Source organism: Saccopteryx bilineata, chromosome 1, assembly GCF_036850765.1.
Source record: "Saccopteryx bilineata isolate mSacBil1 chromosome 1, mSacBil1_pri_phased_curated, whole genome shotgun sequence".
In the NCBI taxonomy this organism is placed as follows: domain Eukaryota; kingdom Metazoa; phylum Chordata; class Mammalia; order Chiroptera; family Emballonuridae; genus Saccopteryx; species Saccopteryx bilineata.
The window spans coordinates 191376285-191399739 of NC_089490.1; the positions used below are offsets into that span (position 1 = coordinate 191376285).

A 23455-nucleotide genomic window follows, 5' to 3' on the forward strand; every position below is an offset into this window, starting at 1 on the left:
GAGCCCACTTCCTGGTTCTTAGATGGCCTTCTTTTTTCTGTTGCCTCACATGGCAGGAGGTAACCTGGAAGCTCTCTGAGGGTCCCTTTTGTAAGGACACTAATCTCATTCATGAGGGCCCTGCCTGCCTAATTACCTAACACCATCACACTGGGGACTAGGTTCCAACCTGTGAACTTTGGGAGGACAACACAAACTTTCAGATGCAGCAGATACTGTCCTTATTTTGAGCTTTACAATGATTTTTTTTTTTTTGTATTTTTCTGAAGCTGGAAACGGGAGAGACGGTCAGACAGACTCCCGCATGCGCCCAACCGGGATCCACCCGGCACGCCCACCAGGGGCAATGCTCTGCCCCTCCGGGGCGTCGCTCTGCCGCGACCAGAGCTACTCTAGCGCCTGGGGCAGAGGCCAAGGAGCCATCCCCAGCGCCCGGGCCATCCTTGCTCCAATGGAGCCTTGGCTGCAGGAGGGTAAGAGAGAGACAGAGAGGAAGGAGGGGTTGGGGGTGGAGAAGCAAATGGGCGCTTCTCCTATGTGCCCTGGCCGGGAATCGAACCCGGGTCCCCCGCACGCCAGGCCGACGCTCTACCACTGAGTCAACCGGCCAGGGCTACATTGATTTTTTTAAGTTCCACAACTATGTTGTGGAAAGTGGGATGGTGCCATCAGTAAGACAGTAATAGCTTTGTTCTGGACGATAGCCAGTCTGAAAATCTGAGATCCACTTAGACCGTCAATGTCTAATTTCTGACCTTGGGCAGGTGCCTAGTAAGAAGAACCCCTACTTCTGTTTGTGCAAAAGCCATACGATTGCCTATATCTAGCCAGGAAAGGTTCTAATGCTCCCCCAAAAAAATTACAAGTAAAAAGTTAGAGTTGAATCACCTCTTGCCTTTAAGATACAATTGTTGATATGTTCCCCAGATCACATTGTTCATGTTTACTTCTTCACTTCGCTGTTAACTTCCTTGAGTGTCCGCCTAAATACAAGTTCATGGCTTTTCGTGCAGTTTTATTCTCCACCCTGGTCTGACTTGGGTGAAGCTCACATCCCACACTCATGTCTTCACTTCTTCACTTATTATTATGGGATGATAAGGGGGGAAATGCCATGAATTAATTAAGTTATCACCCATTCACAGCAGTTGCACAGTCTGAGACAGAGAGGCACTCGAACTGAGCTGTGGCCTGGCACTTGGTGGCCCTCGTGATGGCCACACCTCTGTCTCGGCAATCCTGAACATCCCAGGAGTTCAGCACATGAAATGTGGCTCAGGATAGTAATTTATAATTTATTTATTCCAACCAGAAAGGTTGAGCAGTTGACCCAAAGTCACAAACATGGTAACTCACAGAGTTCCTGCAGTGTGTCACATACAGTATAAGCTGGCTCTGCTGACACTCACCGTGCTCTACTGTATAAATGAAATTTAGATTCTGTTGGGGGGACTAGAAAAATACACAACTAATGGCACCATAACATAGATGGTACCAAATGCCAGAAATCAGTATCACGTGATAGGTTTGGAATATTAAGATCTATACAGATTCTTTTCAGTTTCATCACTGCTCTATCCCTACCTAGAATGGTGCCTGGCATCTAGTAGGCATATATCTCTTGAATGAATTTCAGATACAAATAACAGCTTAATTGTAAGTTAGAGGCAAGAGACATGGTATACCTCTGAGAGTCAACTGTAGATAGTCAACAGTTTTGTATGAGAATACCATCCTGTTTGCTCCAAAAGGCTGATCTCTTGGCGTCAACAGATCCTTGGGTGTGACGTGGAGAAGGGAAGCCTGTTGACTGCCCTGCAGGCAGGGAATCACTGCTTACAGTGACTCTGGGCTGGTCACAGTGGTTGCCCACCTGTAACAAAGGTGTGGGGCTTTCCTGCAGTGCGGTTTTGCATTTCTTACGTTTCTGGTTCCATTTGCTCGCATTTTTGTTTGTTGTTTTGTTTTGTTTTTTGCCTCCTCTTCCTCACTGTAAAGGGTTCAAGGGTATGGGGGGGGAGCTGATCAAAGAAAAAGATTTGACCACAAGAGGCAGTAGTAGCACATAGCCAGCTTGGGGTGGGGACTGGACAAGGTTGGATGAGACCGTTTATGGCACAGGAGCCACTGCTCAGAGAGGCGAAGAGGGCAGGGAACCCCGAGAAGGAGGGGGATCAGAGAGTGGCCCCATCCACGTGGCAGGGGACACAGTGAGGAGTGTCCACGCCAGAGAGCTCTAAAGGACAGTGGCCATCTGGGGTCTTTATGGTCTGGGTATCTTATCTATTGCTAGTAGCTGGGGGGTGAGGTGTCCTCCTGAAAGCAGGCTTTAAATGGTTAAAACTCTACTTTGTTTGGGCTACTTAAAAACAAATGGATGTGTAAAAACTTGAGTTTGATGCGGGTGGGTTTTTGAGGTAATAGGTTTCAGCATGCAGTGAAGAAATAAACAACCTAGGGACATCTGATTATATTTGTGTCTTTGTAAAAGACTTTTAATACTTTTTTTTAACACAAGATAAGGAAAAATCAATGAATAGAGAGTTGAGCTCCCTGGGGATGGTTACATATGCCTTTTGCACCATTTCCATGTTTGTGGCAGGCAAACCATGAAGTTGAGGGACAAATGAGTTTGTACCTCTGGTATCCTCTGAGCTTTGGGAAGAAAGGTCCTTCCAGTGCTCACTTTCTTGTGTTTTGCAGGTTGACAGCAGGGACTGGGCCCTCAACGGGAATACCCTCTCGCTTGATGAAGAAACGGTCATTGACGTGCCTGAGCCCTATAACCGCGTGTCCACGTACTGTGCCTCCTTGGGACACAAGGCCAACCACTCCTTCACTCCAAACTGTATCTACGACATGTGAGTATGACACCGGGCTGCTGAGCAGCTCGGAGCCTCTGGGCCCTGAAACAGAGGGGGACCCGGGAAAGCTGTTGTCTTGCCTGGAGGAGGCTGCTCCCCCAGAACCTCTGGGAGTCCCCTGCCCAGGGCCTCGCGCTGATGACTTGAAACTCAGAATCTAAACAATCCCACTCTTTGGCCTTGGCAGGCTAAAAAATGGAAAGTACATTGAAGAGTAGGAATGCTATGGAAGTACTATGTTTTATTATGGCTTTCTTTTTTTCCCCCTTCAATTGTTTCATTCTGGAAAGTTAAGGATAGTGTTATTTAAAATAATAGTAAAAATTGAAATTACTCTGCATAACGGAGAGTAGAGAATGCTTTCATGAGGTGAAAGAAAGGAGGAAAAAATCCTAAGTGTAAGGCACGTGGTCTCAGCACGGTGAAAAACCGATAACATCGAAGAGTCCCGCTTATTTGCAAATAAAGAGAAGTGAAGTGCCGACAAATGCCACAGCCTGGATGAGCCTTGAAAACATTATGCCAAGTGCAAGAAGCATTGTCCAATAGAGCCACACCCACAGAGACAGAAGGCAGGCCAGTGGCTGCTCAGCGGTGGGGCAGTGGGGAGCAATGGGGGTGATGGGTACTGAATATAGGAGGTTGATAGTGGTGACAGATGAATTTTATGATACATAAATTATATCTCAACAAAGCTGTTATTTTTTTTAAAAAATCAAATAATCCTACTACCTCCCTCTTGGGATTTGAATGTCTTCTTCCAACTATTCATTGAACCTCCTCTTGGAAACCTCTGTTGTTGGGGAGCTTACTATGATCCACAAAAGGTGGTTTTCTAGACAAATAGATATTCTGAAATTAGCTTTTTTTTTTTTTTAAATTGAACCCAAATGGGTTACCCTGGAACATCTAGCCCTTGGCCCTAATTGTCTCCCTTTCTTTCCGGTACACTATGTCACTGCCTCTTCCATATGGTGACCCTACAGATAGTTTAGGCATTTGTATCTGCCCAGGATGTTCTCCTCCCAAAGTCAAGTATCTCTGACTGTTCCTTAAAGGACACAGTTGGGACTCTTTGTACCATCGTCATTGCTGCCCTTCACTCAGCCCAAGAATGCCAGCCCATCCTGCGAGCCAGGGAGCTGCCAGCACCTCGTGTGCTGCCCGGCTGTAGCTTACAGACCCTCAGTCCTCCAGCCTGTAAACGGAAGTGGGATCAGCTCCATGCATTTAATCTGTAGGAAAATTGCCAGGATTTGACTGTCCCTTCTTGCAACCCTGAGACGGCTTAAACCTCGGTCTGGCCGGGACTCGCTCTCCTTGGCAGTCGGTAACAAGTACTGACGCTACAACTTCTGTTTAAAGGACGGGTAGAAATGGCAAAGGATGTATGTCGTGTGAAATGAAATGCACCCTCTTTATGAACTCCAAGGCTTTCATGGCCAACGTGAATTAGGCTAAAACCTCGTCCCAAGCTGCCCACAGCTTAACAACAGCCCTGCAAAGCAGCAGCAACAAGGATACTAAATGCCATTTAGACCGCTGTTTTAAAACAAATCAGTTCTATGATTTCACTGCAAGGTCACAATTTGTTCTTGCCAGAAAGAAGAGGGAACAGGAGACAAGAGAAGGAACCATTTGTGCAAAATCAAGTCCCTATACTTGTCAGGGTTCCTCTTTCAAGCCAAGTGTGACCAATTAGTTATTTTGGAGCAATGGGTAGACTACCTGAAGAACAATCAACTATTTATATATAATTCAGATACCAAATCATGGCATTCATCTGTTTCTTAAATCATTGACATTAATTGTACACTCAGTGCAAACTAAACAAGGCCTCTCTATGCTGTTTTAACTGCAGTCCGGCACAAAACGCCAAATAGACAAGGACTACTTCTTTAGCTGTAAGTACAGGGAACGTGACCAGGGCCCACCCGCACTGTGCAGCTGATGTTTGCGGCATGCTGACCGCGCTCCAGAGGGTGCGGGGGCTTCACACGCAGGATCGGGTTCAGTCCTCCCAGGAACTCAGTGTGGCCACTCCTGTTCCTGCCTCTGATCACAGACAGGAACTGCAGGCCTCCCCGTCACAGAGGTTAAGTGCTCCCGACCACTGTGCGTTAGTACGGCCTTCAAGAGCCTACACTGAAATTGAGTTCTTTCTTTTCAGTCTGCCCTTTTCTACTCTCTGAAAATAAGGACAGTGAGCAGAAAAGTGCAGATACAAGAGGATTGTCAGAGAAGTCGTACATAGGCCTCTCACAGGATTTCTTTCGGTGTACCAAAAGATTAACGAGAGCTCTATTTCAGAAGTATTATTTTTTTAATTAAATGTTTTAATTTGAGACACAGATTTGTGATTTTAGTGAGGAATTCCTGAATCCCTGACCCAGCAATCTGCTCTGTGATAGAGCACAGCCTGAGAATCCTGTGCACATGCACGTACGCACACACGTGCAAGCTCTCCCACGTGCACGCTCTCACGAGTGCATGCTCTCACACGTGCACTCACACACGTGCACTCTCTCACCATAGTAACTAATATTAGTGGAGTTCTCACTTTATGCCAGGCACTGCGTGACCCTATATATGTAACCCTATGTTGTCACAACCACTCTTGTCAGACAGGGATCACTAGTGTTACAGTTTTGCGGGTAAGGAGAGTGAGATTCAGAGATAGGTGCTCAGTTTTCCCAGAGGAGGCAGTGACTGTGTGCGGAACCAGGATGCACACTCAAGTTGTCTGACCCCAACTCGGGTGTTGGGGAAACAGGACCCCTGAGTAGGGTAGACATAGAGGCCCCCTGGAATGAACTTGGCCTTGTTCCTTTTAACCCCACACAAAAGACGTCCCCAAAGCGCAGACACAATCCTTTCCCTCCACCGATAGAGGGAACCAGCCAAGGACTTATTACTATCATGCCCCAGGTGCCAGTCTAACTTTAGGCCTGGAAACTTCTCCTTTGATGTCTCAATGCCTTTGGTTCAAATGTGATGAGAAATGCATGAGACTGTTTTGGGCAGATGTGTATAAAAACAGAGGTCGTTTCTTTCTGAAGAGTGAGCTCATTTGGGGCGTCAGCAGCCATCAGGGGAGTCCATTACTTACTAATTCCCTGCCCTCCTGAAGGGGCCGGGCAGGAGGCTCTGGCAGAAGGTGGCAGGAGGGGACAAGAGCGAGACTGCGGCCTCTTCTCCTGAGGGAACCCCGTGCGGGGTAAGGGGCCCCCCGTCCCAGGAAGCCCCACAGGGTAATGATAAGTCAGGTGGGCAGAGGGCTGTGGACTTCCATCGTGGAGAGAAATCTTCATCTACGTTTTTGCTAGAAAGGAAGACGCCCTCTATCTGTAGAGAGCAGAATACAGTCTTTTGCTTTTGAAAGTCCCCGGGGCCCCTTCTGACAATGCCGAAGTTCCGGAGCCTTCCCTCCCCAACCCTCCCCTTCCCCAGGTACCAGGAAAGCTGACGCTGCAGGCCAGGTGACTGAGATGTGGACAGGCTGCGCGGGACTCCATTTCTCATTCAGGACAGATTTTTGCTGTTGACCATCATTGTTGGTTTATAGCCACAGAGTGCCAAATATGCTCAAAAAAGGAAGCTAGAACAGCACTTCTGAAACTTTAATGTGGCTGTGACTCACCTGGTGGAGTCATTAAAGTGAAGATGCCAATCCAGCAGGTCTGGATGAGGCTGCACCCTCCCCCGCCCCATTAGCACGTGGGGGAGGCTCGTGCTGCCGCCATGTGGGTCCCATGTGGACCCACATGTCAGGGAAGAGCACGTGGGGGACTCCTGCCTCGGCCCCCCACGCCCCAGCCTTTGCCTCTCACTTGCCCGGGAATGACCGTGTACATCTTGATGTCTAGGTTTGTACACCCCCGTTTCGGGCCCATCAAATGCATCCGCACACTCCGAGCTGTGGAGGCCCATGAGGAGCTCACCGTGGCCTATGGCTATCACCACAGCCCCCCGGGGAAGAGTGGGCCCGAAGCCCCCGAGTGGTACCAGGTGGAGCTGAAGGCCTTCCGAGCCACCCAGCAGAAGTGAAGGGCCTGGCTCTGGGCTTCCAAGACCCGAAACAGAAACTTGGATCTATGCACTACGTTTATCCGACTGTAGGACAACCAGGGACTGCTCGGGCTCTGACATCACATCCTCTCACTCTGTGTCCGCAACGACTTTCTCGCATACTAACTAGATTTGACTGTATTACTCATACTAGATTTAAAATTAGCTAGCCTTGCCACAGCGTCCTACTGAGAGGTATTGTCGAGCACTTGACATAAGACAGCGTGATGTTCCTGGGTGGTTCAAGTCTAAATCTGGGCCACATTCAGAGATGCCAAATGATTAGACTGAAAAAAGGGGAAGGGGGTTTTTTTCAGTCATTTTTAGTCAGTGGTTTTTCCATGATGTTTTTTCCTATGGCCAACGCTAAGTGTGTTGTTCGCCCACCTGCAGATGGGCTGCACAGAGGACAGAATTACTACATTTCTATTCTCTAAATGTAGTAGAATTTGCCTTTTAACTACCTTTGATCTGTATCTTGTAATGGCTTTGTTTTTATTTTTTCCCCTAGTGAATAGAACCTCAACTTTTTGAGTCATTTCAGCCCTTGGCCCTGTTCTCTCTACCTTAGATACCTTTTACAAAAGAAAACTTCCAAATGGATTTTGTGTCTGCCAGTGTGGGGGTCTCCCTAGCTCTTTCTATATCATTGTTTCATTATTATGTCCTAATATAAAGAACTGGCTCCTAGAGCCAGGGTATTATTATAGAATTATTATTCTCGCATGTAAACAAAGATATCCTTGCATTAAGATGTGAGAAGAAAGAGTTTACTTTGTGTGCATTTAAGTTATGGAAGAGTTGTAATATATACATTTAAGAAAGTTGAGAGGGAAGTTAGCATTTCTAAGCAGTGTAACTGTGGCAATTTTACAATATCCTCAATAGTGCTAGTGATGATGATTTTTTTTTTCCTCCTTGCACACACATTAAATGTACATAACACAGAGCAGTCTGGCTTGTGGCACAGTGCATTGAATTCAAAAGTCAAAAGCTGAATTCTGACACAGAATTCACAAGTTGTGTTTTTTGTTTAATCGCTACTATTAAGAGAGACATACTAATCACTAGGTACATATCAAACCTTAACACTAAAACTTTTCATCCTTGTAATTTCAAAGCACTTATCCGCTTCAGAGCATTGTGAATTAAGAATAACACCTGTATAGTTTAAAAGCAATGATATCAATAGCATTTCAGCCTTTTTGCAAGCCATGTGTAATCACAATTGCAGAAATAAGGAGAAAAACCCTGTTTTTAGTTTAGCTAATTAGGTATATAACATAACTGGGATTGCTCTGAGTGAATTCTGAGAGTGTGGGGTCTGGGGACGCACTCACCACACGCCAGAGCTCTGCCTTCTCCAGATGCCTCCATGAGGTAGCCGAGAGGTCTGGAGAGCAGCAATGTCTCTGACCTGCAATTGTCAACAGTGGCACCTGTCACCTGAGCCAGTTTGGTCCTGAAAGCTGTCATTGGCAGTTAGCTCTGGCTGAGTAGAGAAGGCTTGCTAGGAGGGAGACAAAAATAAACAGGCAGAAGAAAGTTTGATAGTTCTTGTCAGTTACAAAATGCTCTTAGGAAGAATTAAACGGTCGTGCTTGACACAGGGAAGCTCATGACCTACCTTCAGTTCAGGCAGCTGAGGTGACAAATGCCACCTTTCCTTTTTTTTTTTTTTTGCAAGGCCAAGCTTTCAGGACCTCCCTTCCCCAGCAGGGCCAGAACAACTAGGTGGCATGTTCTTGGAGAGGTAAGCTGATGGTTCACATGTGAGAGATTGTCTGGATTGCCAGAAGGCTCTCCCATGAAAGACCAAAGAGAGTTTTAGATTAAAAGGCACCAGGATAGGATTGCTTCTATTCTGTAGAAAGAGACCATTCTGTAAACTGTGACAGGTGGGCAGTCTTGGGACTTGTATTTTGATAGGTGCTTTAATTCAAATGTGTCCCAAAGTGAGTGACTGTTAGCAGGAGGAAGATGGCTTTAATTAACCCCAGTGAGTTGAGTTGTAGAGTCAGGTCAGGGAGGTGAGGTCACACCTCTGGTTCAACCACACTCAGATTTCATTCCTAAAGGCTGTATTGCTCTGGTTGGGGCTGCAATGGGTGATAATTTCTGTCCTAATGAACTACTCTAGCCCATTTAAATGGAATCTTCCTTTCTCTCTCTCTCTCTTTCTTTCTTTTTCTTTCTTCTTCCTTCCTTCTTTTTCCTCCTTCCCTCCCTCCCTTCCTCTTCTTTCTTTTTTTCTTTTCTTTTTAATAAAAGTGATAGAAGAGTTCTAAGTAGTGATTAACCAGCTAAGCCGTTACATATCAGATGGTAACGCTCTGAGTTTATGACCCAGACTGTGTCTTGACCTTCAGACGAATCCGAGGAAACAGACCCGGGCAGAGCCTCTCTCCACCTTCCTCCCTCCTCTCAGGGTGTCTGCTGGCTTTCCCCCTCCCCCACACCCTTCCTCCTCTTTCTGTGTTGTCTGCAACAAGGCCTGGGTGTCTGTGTGTAATGACAGCCGCAGATGACCTCTCCTGCTCCACTCCTCTCTCCTCCGTGCTCCGACCTCCTCCCTTGCTGGTCGCTCCAGCTCCGAGTGCCCTGGGGTCCCTCTCTGTCCATCTTTCCATTTGTGTGGCCCTCTCGCCATCTACTCTGTACTGTCTTGTCTGGCTCTGTTGCTCCTGCTGTCCACACACACACACACACACACACACTCCCCTGGTTAAGGCTTTGTCACTGAGTACAGTGGGAGGGGGCTTCAGGCTCACTGCGTTCCCTAGGTAGGAAAAGAAGTCAGGGGGTTGGCGTCCCCTAAGGAAGTCACTGCTGGGTAAATAGCGTTTGTTCCTTGTTTGAGCCCCAGTCGAGGGGGAAGCCCCGAGAGGTGCTGTTCTGCTGAGTCTTCACGTCTGCGTGGGAGGAAGTGTGTCAGGACACAGCCGGAGCCAGCAGCGCCAGCAGCATATCAGTCACAACAGAAATATGGGAGGTTCCATGTGGTGGGGAAGAGAGGTATCACTTTCTGCTTGCCCCCCAAAACCGGTTGCAACCTGTGGGTGTGCAGGACGCCACCATCTCGGAGAGATGTCACTCAGAGCCATCCCAGCCCAACTCCTGCATGTCTAGAACTTTCCTTAGCAGCTTCTCTATGATGAAATATTATCTTGTGTTAGTTAGGAACTGGAACTAACCATAGGAGTATGTCCCCAAATGGACGTTGGAACGGGCTACCCAGAACAGCTGGGAGAACTGGTTTCCGACGCAAAGAAAGGATGAGATTACAAAGCCACAGGCAAGGAACACTTGAGTTTTGTAGGACCTATTCTTATTTTAACCTGCTTCATCCCTGCTCTCCCAGAGAAACTAAGAAGGAAATTTGTTTTTCAAGACCTCTTTGAACCTGCCTGGGGCTGTGGTTAAACTTGGTCGCCCTCCAAAGGCTCTTCACACTTGAAAATCTATTTCCTGATTCGCCAACAATCTGGAAAGGCTACGGTGGAGGCCAAGTGTAACCATTCACAACATGTCATCGTAACTGTTAAAATCGCAGTAACTGTGAACAGTGAATTCAAGGGTTGTCTTCTCAGTAAGACAGTGTGTGGCACTTTAGTCCCTTTCTTTTAATATCTAAAATTTTAAATCACTCAACTGCAAAATGCATTGAAGATCTTCCAAGAAGGTAAAGTTTGTTGTGCTTTGTTTTAAAATAGTTGCCTCTAAGTTTCTGTCTTCAGAGTAGTGATTTAGAATCCAGACATCTTTTGTTTTAGAAAAACAAGCAAAACTATGTTGCAAGACTAATCGTTGTGATGTTTATTTGCCACAGATCAAAGGTTCACAAAATATATTAAATTTACATCTACTTGAGGTACCTGGATAGATTGTTTGTTTGTTTTTCCTTTGATCTTCCCTTCAGGAATTGGAGACTCAGTGTCACTTTTTTTTATTTTAGATAAGAATATCTAAATTTTAATAGTTTTATTTTGCCAAATGTGTGCAGACATATATACAAAGCAATGAAACTATTTCAAGCCATACAACCATAGGGGTGGAAACCCTTTTCACAAATTTTAATGTGTTTGTATGTAAATAGATGTTTGTATGAAATATTTTCATGGTAGAATGATTATATTTAAATGAAGTTGAATTATTCCAATGCTGTTTAAACAAATTACAAAATTTTTGGTGAGAATTATGAGTCTATTGAGATATAATGCAGGTCAATTTTGATTTTTAGAAATCAATAAGCCTACAAGTAACTCTGACCCAAAGCGACTGCCCTGCGCAGTTGTCTCGCGTGGAGAGGCTTGTAGGTTTCCCAGTGCCTCAGTCGCTCCTGGTGTAAGTTAGGTGCTCGTGGAGGTCTGTCCACCTTTTAGTGACCCCACTCCAGGCCTTCATGGGCCTGCGAGTGAGTTCAAGGCATTAGAGACACAGGTGCATTTATCCAGAGCACAATTTCTTTGCAGGGCAGCAGAATCAGAAGCCAGATGTGGCCAAGTGTACCTCCGAACTGGGTTTTCTGGCCACCATCAACCGCCACCCTTACTGCCTAGTCACACATGTCAGGGAGGCTGCCCTCAGTGGAGTTGGGGTTCAGACCCCGGGGTGGGACTTCACGGTTCTGCCAGCAGTCCCTGCCTCCTGACCTCCACCTCGCAGAGAGGCAGGAGGAGGGCGCAGCTGGCAAGGGGCCCATTTCTCAGCACAGTCCATTTCCTGTCTCAGCTCTGGGAGACTATGCACGTAAGCACCAAGCTTCCAGCCAGAGAGAGACGCCCCCGGATAAGGCCAGCCCTAGCTTCCTCTGTCTGTGACTTCAGTACCCTGAGGGCATACCTCCCAACTCCCCTGATTCTTATGTTACTAAAACACTCCTTCCTAATGATTTTCAACTTGAGTGGGGGTTTTCTTTTTTCTGCTTTGGTCCTGGATATAATGAAATGATCAGTTTTATGACAAATTTTCACTGTGTATACTAGCAATATGTATCTTCCTTAATATGTTGACTTGGTTACATTTTGAGTTACTATAATTAATCTTGATTCATGTATTGGGAAATACAGGGGCTATGTAATGCCTGCTTATTATAGAAGAAATTGGGTTCATGGTTCTGAGCTCCCTACTTCAAAAGTTTTTTCCTCCTGGGTTTTCTACATTCTCTTTTTATTCTGAAATGCATTTTTGAGGTTGTCAGGTATGTTTACGGATTGGAAGCCAGGGGTACGCTTTCAGCATTTATTGCAACCAAAAGTTAACCCCACCACAGTTAATGAGCATCTTTGACTGGTCTCTTGTAGAATTTGAACTAAATCTATGAGCCTTATTCAATATCTATAATTCTATGATTTTTTTAAATTATGGGAAATTAATGAAAGATGTTTACATGAATAATGTTTGCCCTTACTGTGTTATGAATGAGTTTTTTTGTAGTGTGTCTGGGTGCATGTGCAAGAGAGTAGGAAAAATGTTTCTGAAACAAAACTTGACAAATATTTGTAATGAAAAGTAAATTTAAAGATTGCTATAATTGCGCTATAGAAACAATGCAAGTATTAAACAAAATATACAATCATCTGTCATTGTCTTCCTTTAATCGTCAAGGGCAGAAAGGGAAAAACGTTTTTTCTTATGAACCACAAACGTATATATTTAAATTACTAAGCAAACCTTACATTTTAAGTTGTTAAAAAATAGCATTGACCATTTCCCATTTTCAAAGCATGGTAGTAAGACTTGAGGAGGAGAGTGGGAAGATCAGGAGTTTGCTGTGTCCTTGGCATGACTCTGCATACACCCATGGACCAGACACATCAGCAACATCTACCCACAGTGTCTCTGGTTGATGACATAAATGTTAAGGGTATTGAATGTAAAGGAGGCGATCAGGGAAAATATCTGGCAGTTGAAAAAACAAAACAAAACCCTGCCCTCACTGGCCCCCTTCTCTGCACCCATGGGAGCAGACAGGCCGCCTGCCACACCTCATCAATTGCTTAATGAGTGAACCATCTGGGTGACCTTGGTGACCTCCCTTTTAGATGACTGGTTTTGGGGGACCAGCAAGTGTATCTTAGTGGGTGCACGCAAGCATTCTCCAAATATTTGATGTGAGAATGAGTGACTGAACTAGAGTGTCTTTTTCTTTTTTAATCATATTCTCAGTTCATCCATTCTTTCAACACATATTTCTCAACCTTTACCAGCTAGCAGTCACTATTCTAGGCCTTTAATGAACCAGTGCACAAAAACAAAGTCCCTGCCTTGTGGAGCTTACATTTCCTTGGGGACACTAGTTCACAAACCTGACAGGGAATGATGTATGTGCCAGGTAAGTACTAGGGGACAAGGAGGGGGGAAGGGAAGGAGTGTTGGGGGAGGGCTGCAGGGGCCAGATCAGGAAGACCTCCCTGAGAAGCAGTGGCACCAATGGGGGGCTCTGGGGAAAGGCTCCAGGCCCAGAAGGGGCTGCAAGGAGCCAAGTCCTAAGGTGGTAGTTTGCATGGGGTGGTCAAGAATGGGCGGGCCAGGGAATCAGATTCCAAAGGGCTCCCAGAGCCATTTTAAGGACTTTGTTTTTATTTATTTATTTTTCATGTTTATTTTAGAGAGAGGAAAGGAGAGAGAGAGAGAGAGAGAGAGAGGAACATTGATCTGTTCCCGTATGTGCCCTGACCAAGAGTCGAACCGGCTACCTCTGCGCTTGGGGACGAGGCTCTAACCAACAGAACTGTCCGGCCAGGGCACGGTTTTGCTTTTAACTTAAAGTGCAATGGGAGGTCAACCTTGGTTACTGCTGGTTCCAAATACTCCCGTGACAATTTAATTATTAGCTCCTCCAGTGGAGGGCTCTGAACAAAGAGTGGTAAGACAGACCAGACTGCCCCGGATGACAGCATCACTCTGGGTGTTCACAGGTGGGGCGCAGACTGCTGTGGGGGTGCGGACCCGGCCGACACAGGCAGTACAGCGTGATGGTGGGGGCGCGAAAGAGGCAGTGGCAACAAGAAGCGGATGAACTCTGGATGTACCATCAAGGCAGAGACACTAAAATCTGCTGAGATGTGGGGTTAGGTATTTATTTTTTAATAATAAAACGTAGGTTTTATATTTTAGGTATGGTGAGCCCAACAGATCAGGAAACAAACGCCACTGAAAAGATAGTTCCAGTGCCCAGGAGGAGAGGGCACACCAAGCATGGGCACAGCCCGAGGAAGCACATCAGGGGCAGTCAGTAGGCGGAGGGCGGAGGGGAGGTGTGAGCGAGGACCTTACTGTGGTTCCTGGGGGAGAGAGAGCAAGGCAGGGCAAGCAGGGTTAGGACTGGCTAGTTTAAATGACTTCAGCAGGCTCTGGTGTAGGGACCGCCTCTAATGTCTGGACCTGGCTCTGGGGTGACAGCGGCAGGGGTGAGGGACCAGGGGGGTAGAGAACCTATAAAGAAGCTGGTTGTTTTGAAGGCTCAGGATTGGCTGCTTTGCACATGAAAGACAAGAGTGGTTTGCTATTTCTAGGAATTGGTTGCCCAGGGTCAGCCTGAGCCGGACCCCAGATGTTCAAGCTTCAGGATAAGAAGACACGCTTAATACACAGGGAAATAAGGAATCAAAGCCAACTCTGAATTTTTGTCTGAGCAAGTAAAAGAATGGAATAATCACTGGGAAAACAAGTTCTGTCACCACCATTCCTAGTGGTGGTCTCACCCTGAGTCGCCTGCATTCCTGTTTTTATTTCTAATTCTGTAAAAACCCATTCATTTTTCCATGGCCCAGCACCCTCTTGTGGTGAGAATTTTTATTCTCATACTGCTGCCGAAAAGAAGCCATAAGAGAAAAACTTTTAGCCAATGGATAACTTAATATATTTTAAAAACGAACATGAACCCTGGGCCGGTGCTTATTTCTTTCACTAAATTGAACTTTGAGTAGCTGAAGGAAGACACCATTTCCAGGGCTTTTTTATTGTTTAAATAAGCCCAAATTTCAAAAGGGCTAATAGCACTTTTGGAGCCTACAGCTAACTACATTGAGCAAAGCTTGTTTATCTTTTAAAACAAACAAAAGCTTTTTTATACCACATAGCACTTAAACATCTAGTTAGAGCACAGTTTTCTGCAAAACAGAGGTTATGAGTTCATTAGCCCTAAATTCATCAAACCTTGTACTTCTCTTATCACTTTTTTTCTTTTTTTTGATGAGCCGGCAATGGGGTGGTAAGAGAGACACAGATCACCAGGGGAAGTGACCTTCCAGGTAACCACATGCACAAACTGTGCAGAATGGAATGGAAGTGTGTAGATACCTTCACCAACAAGCAGCATCCTTGGTGTTTTCTAGATTCTGGAATCTAGCTCCCAGCCACAGCCAAGAAATACAGTTTCTCCAAAACAAGGAAACCTGGCCTGACCTGTGGTGGCGCAGTGGGTAAAGCATTGACCTGGAAGGCTGATGCCCCCAGTTTGAAACCCTGGGCTTGCCTGGTCAAGGCACATATGGGAGTTGATACTTCCTGCTCCTCCCCCCTTCTCTCTCTCTCTCTCTCCTAAAATCTTTTTAAAAAATTCATCCAAAACAAGGAAATCTTAAATAAATTAATAATAAATGGAATAAAAAGTGGAGCTATATTCAAGCTTACCGTGTAAGCAGGATACACATTGAGGGGGAATTGTGTCCATCCCATACCTACTAAAAGGAAACTAATTTATCCCAATAGGATGGAGATACTAGAGAAATTTCTAGAAGTTTTTTTTAGATAGTAGAGCTATTCACAATAGAGCACTCGACCTGTGTGTTTGTGTGCGTGCATGCCTGTATGCCTGTGTATATTTGTGTATACGTGCATGTGTGTTTGGGTGTGTGCACGTATGCATGTGTGTGTGTGTGTGTAAATGGGAACACCACTTATCTAAAGACTTGCATCACCCTGGCTACAGGGGACACAGCCAGAAACCTGAAAACAGATGGCTTCCGAGCAGCCAGTCACTATTTAGATGTTCACACACTTTGCTCTGCAAAGCTCCCTTGACACAGTGGCTATGGAATGTCAGATCCTAGCCTCAGAGCCTCTGCCCCAGCGAGATGTGACAGCCAGCAAGCGGGGAGGGGGTGTGTGTGAGACGCATTAGAAAAATGGGGCTGGTTTTCTAAAGTCTCTTTTCCAGTTTTTTGCACCATAGCTTGAAACCTGTGAACTGAACAGTCTCTGCCTATGTCCCGTGTCCCCATTTCAGGGAGCAGAGTCCCCTGGGAACGTGTGACCTATGCAGATCCTTGGCCCCTCCCAGAGACCCTGCCTGTGGACTGTCCCTGGGCAGCACACTGAACGCCTGGTGTTTCTCCTTTACGGTGCAGCGCAGTGATGCTCGGGGTGAGACTCCTGAGTAATTAAGGTAAAAGTAAGTGGGATGTACCCTGCCTTATAATAATGGTAAAAATCGCCGTCTGGGAGCCGTGTTCATTCAGATCAGCGCAGGGCAGAGAGATCTAAAGTTGTCAGAAAAAAAGAAAAAAAATGGCTCTCAAACCAGCAGAACCTGATGTGATAAAAAAATATCTTTAAAAACAATCAGGATGTTTGCCAATTTTCTTCAAATCCCAGTGCAGGAGGTGGGGAGGATGTAGATAAAACCGGACCGACAGGGTATGCATGGTGATTGAAGCCGGGCGATGGCTACATGGGGTTCACGGTCTCATACTGTGTATCTTTATGTTTCCAAAGCTCCACAATAAAAAGTTCAAGAGAAAAGAGAAAGTTATTAACAATAAACATATTTAAAAACAAGTGCCAAAGAGGCAAATATTACCTGTCCTAATTCTGTCCAAGTAATTGTTTTCTTTGAATTTCCTGAGCTCATTGGAAAACTAATCTCTACTGTGAAATAGATCTGTTGGGTAGCATTAAATGTTACATCTATATATATAAGTGAAAACTCCCTTGTTCTTATTCCTGGAGAAAATATTCTGATGGTGTTAAGCATAGCTCTTCAACCCACAGTCACATTCGTCATTCCCTGTGACCAGATCAGGATTCTGGTTTTGATTCTAGTCTTATTACAAAGAATTATAGTTTACCATGTGGGAGCATATTCCTAGTAAACCCACTTCCCAGGCACATGTGAACCTATATTGCCACGATCCACTGGAAGCGAAGAGACAGTAAAGGTGAGGTGCTGCTGTTAACCTCTCCCCAGTGCAGACGGTGGGACCAGGGCATCCGATTCCCTAACGTGTAAGGCACAGTCTGCCTGGCATCCAGTGTCGATTCATGCATTACATATTAGCAATGCTGAATTCCTAAAGCTACATCATCTATATTCATGCAAACACAATATTTGAGTATGTGTCCTTTCCACATGCCAATGAACTGTCTTCCATATCCCCTGGGGTACACGGCCTTACCACTGTGTTTGGTGAAACTATTCCCTAGCATAACCGAAGACACTATTATTTTATTTTTTATCTTCTCATTTTATCGTTTTATTGATGAGAGACAGCAAGCGAGACAGATCAATTTGTAGTTCCACTTATTTATGCATTCATTGCTGCTTCTTTTATGTCCTAACCAGAGATCAAACCTGTAACCTTGGCATACTGGGACGATGCTCCAGCCAACTCAGCTACCAGCCAGGGCTTTTTCTTCTCATTTCTAGGCTTCTTTCCATTCTAAAGTCTGGCCTGCTAACCTGGCATGCCCCTAGTGCCCTTCAGCCGTGACGATTGCTCAGGTACACTGGACATTGAACAACGAGCTGGAAGAATGCTTCGCCAGTACCCACCCCAGGACATGTGAGATGGGAAGGGTCTTTCACAGAGCCCAGAACAATGAAAGGTTATGGGACGAGCATCTGCAGTTTAAGGTCAAAAGATCAGGACTCAAACGCTACGAGTCTTGGGCTCTTCACTGCCACTTCCCCTTCATAAACGACTCCAATAAAAATTGCCCATCTATTTCACAGGCTCAGGTATAACACAGATGACTCCAGACACTGGATTGGCTACCCAAAAGCCATTCACAAGCCATTTTCTCCTCTGCCTTCTTGTGCATAACATATACACATTCCAAGAATCCCTTGCAGCTAAACTGGCCACCAGACCCAGTTCTGGCCAATGAGCTGTCAGAAGGAGTGGGAGGGGGCAGGTCATCCCTGAGTGGAGCCTTTGGAAAAGCTGAGTAAAAGAAAAGACTCAGCTGGCACGCTGTCTTCATCTCTCCCTCTCCAATCCACTTTCCACGAATCAGCCAGAGTAACCTTTTAAAATAGCAAAGCAGCCTGACCAAGCGGTGGCGCAGTGGATAGAGCGTCGGACTGGGATGCAGAGGACCCAGGTTCGAGACCCCGAGGTCACCAGCTTGAGCGCGGGCTCATCTGGTTTGAGCAAAGCTCACCAGCTTGGATCCAAGGTCGCTGGCTCGAGCAAGGGGTTACTCAGTCTGCTGAAGGCCCATGGTCAAGGCACATATGAGAAAGCAACCAATGAACTAAGGTGTCACAACAAAAAACTGATGATTGATGCTTCTCATCTCTCTCCATTCCTGACTGTCCCTATCTATCCCTCTCTCTGACTCTCTCTCTGTCTCTGTAAATAAATAAATAAATAAATAAATAAATAAATAAATGTTAAAATAGCAAAGCAGATCACTCCATTGCTCTACTGAAACCTTTCAATGGCCTTCCCCTGCAATTAGAATAAAACCCAGACTATTCACAATGACCTGGCTCAGAGATTGGCCTCTCTGGTGTCATTCAGTCCATTCTCCCGCACTCACTGCAGCCCAGTAGGATCCTGTGTGTTTGCCCAGCTGCTCCAGGCCATTCCACCTGCTCGTTCCTCTGCCCTGGGGTCTCCTCAGCTCTCTGCGTGCCTTGCTTTCTCCACCGTGTGCTTTTAACTCATCCGGTCAGTGTTAGAGATGCCTTCCCTGACCATCCTCTCTTAGAATGCCCCTGCATTTACCCTCTATCTCATCACTCAATTTGTTTCATTGTTATAACCCTTATCCCAATCCAGTTAGTTGTTCGGTGTATTTGTTTACATGTTATCTTTTATCACTGGACTATGAACATCACTGGACTTCAGCCTTTGTCTGCCTCAGCTACAGCTATACTCCTTAGCCCTTTGCACGGTGCCTGAAACAGCCCTTCAGTATCTGCTGAATAAATGAATGGGTCTTCCTTATGCATCTCATCTATTGATTACTTCTTCATAGAGGGAAATGGGAGGCTCAACAAGAGTTCACAGTGGGAATAACAAGCACTTACCACAAGGCATGTATGTTGGGTGGATGGCTTCCAGGGCCGGGCAATCAGGGGAGCCCACTTGGTAACAAAGCTGGGGGTGGGGGCAATGATGATTGGCTGAGAGAGGAACGTAGCGGAAAATACTGTCTATATCATCACCCAATAGCTATTCGAATTGCCATGGCTGTAGATACCTTGGGAACTCTTGGAGAAGACATTTGGAAGTGAAGATAGCCTGGCCAGTCCAGGTCAGATGCCTGCTTCCTGCAAACTCAGTATCACATGCTGGGGTGAGGTGCTCTCACTGTCCATTTAAATTCCCATTTCTCTTTACTTCCTCTCCTCACAGGCCTCCTCTATGCCAACCAACTACTCCAATTCATCCCCTTGGGGCTCTTCAAAGCACTTGTTCACATTTCACCACGTTTAGTCTCCCTCTGTATACAGTATGTATCTACAGATGCTCCTCAATTTCCCACTGGGTTATATCCTGATAAACCCGTTGCAAATGAAAAATCTCCTAAGTAGAAAATGCATTTAATACACCTAACCTACCGACCATCATAGCTTAGCTTAACCTGCCTTAAGAACGTTAGCCTCCAGTTGGGTAAAACCATCTAACACAAAGTCTATTATATAATAAAGGTTTTTAATACCTTATGTAAATTATTGGGCATATCACTTTCAGACCATCGTAAAGTCAAAAAATCCTAAGTTCAACTCTCATAAGTTGGGACTGTCTGTATGTATATATAAACACACACACATATAATTTATAGTTTTGCAGAAACTTTTGAAAGCAGGTGGCTGACATGCTGATTTTCAAATGGGAAATGCTTAAGGGAAGGGGACGATTGTGTAGGAAACAAATGACATGCAATCATAAGATGCTGACCACAAAGATGTGGAAACTGTTATCCATAATCAAGGCTGCTATGAGCAGAATAAATGAGACTGGTTCCTCCTCCTTCCCACCATGGTTATTATTTTGCAGAACACGTTGAAAGCCAGATGCAGTCATCGGGACAGTTCGTCTCTAAATACCCCGGTGAATCCTCAGATTCTCCCACCTCACTACCATCATCACACCTAAGGAAATTGACAAGCATTCCCTAATGCCCTCTAGAGCAGTGGTCCCCAACCCCCGGGCCACAGACCGGTACTGATCCGTGGGTCATTTGGTACTGGTCCGCAGAGAAAGAATAAATAACTTACATTATTTCCGTTTTATTTATATTTAAGTCTGAACAATGTTTTATTTTTTTAAAATGACCAGATTCCCTCTGTTACATCTGTCTAAGACTCACTCTTGACGTTTGTCTCGGTCACGTGATACATTTATCCGTCCCACCCTAAAGGCCGGTCCGTGAAAATATTTTCTGACATTAAACCGGTCCGTGGCCCAAAAAAAGTTGGGGACCACTGCTCTAGAACACAGTCTGTACTCAAATTTCCAAGCACTCTTTTTTTTTGGAGGTTTCATTCCACATCACATCCAATAGATTAAAGTCTACTTATGGTACTGTTTTTCTTAAAAAAAAGATTTTTTAATGATTTAGCCATATGTAAACAATCTTTTTTGTAATCAGCTAGGTTCTCAGCAAGCACAGTTCTTTTCAAGGGAAATAATCTAGCCTATCAATTGATCTCAAATATAATTACTGTTTTTTATGAATATCAATATTTTATCAATAACATCAGCATAATTTTTAGTTTCTAGACATTTAACTAAATGTTTATGGGAAGAGGGAGGTCAATTCCCTTTTTTCTCCAGGTCTCAAAATTTTCATAAGTGGTCCTGATGGGTTCCCTCAGTGGTAGAGTGTCGGGCCGGCATGTGGAAGTCCCAGTTCAATTCCCTGTCAGGGCACTCAGGAGAAGCGATGTTCTGCTTCTCCACCCTTCCCCCTCCATCTTCTCTCTCTCTCTCTCTCTCTCTCTCTCTCTCTCTCGCTCTTTTCCCCTCCCGCAGCATGGCTTGATTGGTTCAAGCACATCAGCACAGGCACTGAAGATGGCTCCATGGAGCCTCTGCCTGAGGTGCTAAAAATAGCTCGGTTGCAAGCATGACCCCAGATAAGCAGAGCATCAGTCCCAGACGGGGGTTGCCAGGTGGATGCCGGTGGGGCATATATGGGAGTCTGTCCCTCTATCTCCCCTCCTCTCACTTAGAAAAAAAGAAACATTTTTTTCATAAGTCTTCAGAAAGTGCCGTGGCCCTAGGCATGGTATAGGGCTGCCTACTGGTTAAGGAGAGCCACCTGCCAGGGCAGGAGACAGGAGAGGGTCACTTAGCCTGTGACCTCCAAAACAAGGATTTCAAGCAAACCTCTGCCTCCCTGAGACACCTGCCAGTACCCAAGTCCCCAAACCTAGGCTGAAGGGAGTCCTTAGGCTCAGAGGGGAGGAAAGGGTACGAGATAAAAGCCACCTCAGGGAGACAAGTTCCCTGCCTGTGCAGCCCAGTGTCAGTGGGTCAGCTCTGGGGGAACGGGCTTTATGACAGCAGTAATAAAATGAAGCCTGACCAGGATAGAGAGTCGGACTGGGATGCCGAGGACCCAGGTTCAAAACCCCGGGGTCACCAGCTGAGCGCAGGCTCATCTGGTTTGAGCAAGACTCACCAGCTTGAGCCCAAGGTCACTGGCTTGAGCAAGGGGTCACTTGGTCTGCTGTAGCCCCCCCCCCCCAAGGCACATGTGAAAAAGTAATCTATGAGAAACTAAGATGCTGCAACAAAGAACTGATACTTCTCATCTCTCTCCCTTCCTGTCTGTCCCTATCTGTCCCTGTCTCCGTCACAAAAAAAAAAAAAAAGTGACTCCAGCAAGCCTCTGTGCTGGTCACAAACTCCCAGATGGGGCACACAATTTGGAAGGTTTGGTAGCTTTATGTTTTGTTTTGTTTCTGCTTTGGGGGATATCTGAAATCCTGAGTATCTAACTTGAATTCAATTCATACCCCCCCCCGAAAAGATTCTAGCTGTAGGAAATTTAGGGATGATGGCTCCCATAAGACAAAAACACAATAGAAAGTGGAGAAACTACTGTCAATTGAGGAAGTCCTAATATTTACACTTCTAAGAGAATTGCATCAGTATAATTGCCTTAAGACATAATAGGGGACAGGTATTACTGAACCAATTTTGCAGATGAGGAAACTCAGAGTGAGGGAGACATCACATGGCTTGTAGGTCTCACTGAGATGCAGTTAGTAGACCTGGATGGACCTCGCATACCATTTTAACTTGAGAAAAAGATGGCTGGCCTGTGGTGGCGCAGTGAATAAAGTGTTGACCTGTAATGCTGAGGTCACCGGTTCAAAACCCTGGGCTTGCCCGGTCGAGGCACATACAGGAAGCAACTAGTATGAGTTGATACTTCCCGCTCTTCCCCCTCTTTCTCTCTCTCTCTCTCTCTCCTCTCTCTAGAAATCAATAAAATCTATTTAAAAATTGAGAAAAAGATTCTCTTTTTTAAATAAAGAATGGCTATTTTTTTTTCCCTTAAGCTTAGCAAAGGAGTTAAAAGCAGAGTGACTTCATTTTTACTTTCAGGGAACAGAACTCTGGGAAGACACACGTTCTCAGCAAAGTCAATGCAATATTGCTCTAGCGTCATGCTGAGCAGCACGGGCTGCTCATTTTCACAGAGCATGACTCAACTATCACATCAGAAATGAGTTTCCTCTTAAAACCTCTTAGAGCCAAATTGTTAAAAGAATCGAGAGGAATCACTTAAGGATATGAGTGATTGTCAAATGGCGAACACTTTGGGGAAAAGGGTAATTGTGTAGGAGACATAAATGACAAACACTAGATGCTGCAAAGATGTGAAGACTGATATGCAATCAAGGCTCCTAGAAGTAGAACTAATGAAAGTAGTTCCCCCTCCCACGGTGATATTCTAGGGAGGAATGAAGTGGAAGTGGTGGGATTCAATATGCTTCATTATTTTGAAAATCTTGATTTAACACTTCACGATCTGTTTCTAAATCTAGTATATGCTGATACTTGCATTTAATGACTGTCAGAGTTAAAGGGGGAAAAAGACCTTATAACGATCCTTGGGTTCAAAGAGAACATCATCATCAATTGGGCTCATTAAACAAAAAAAAACAAACGAGTTTTCAGTCCCACCTACCAGCTACACGAAAGTTGTTACTAGAATTAATTTGCTAGAGTCCCATGTCCCTAATTCGTTCCTATGACTAACTGGATCTTGTATTTACATCTTAACAAACGGATCTAAACTCTAGTGTTAAGTCTTAGACTGAAAAATGT

At 45.3% G+C, this 23455-nt stretch overlaps 1 protein-coding gene across 3 annotated transcripts in view; it reads left to right on the plus strand.

Annotated features, from left to right (window-relative positions):
• Positions 1–12510, plus strand: part of SETD7 (SET domain containing 7, histone lysine methyltransferase) — a 55058-nt gene extending 42548 nt beyond the window's left edge. For all 3 annotated transcript variants that reach the window (XM_066233126.1, XM_066233134.1, XM_066233117.1), the window contains 2 exons: positions 2704–2861; positions 6731–12510. In XM_066233126.1, coding sequence (XP_066089223.1) covers positions 2704–2861; positions 6731–6911 — 339 coding nt within the window. In that variant the 3' untranslated portion in view covers positions 6912–12510. The remainder of the gene's footprint in view (positions 1–2703; positions 2862–6730) is intronic.
• Positions 12511–23455: the final 10945 nt, after the last annotated feature.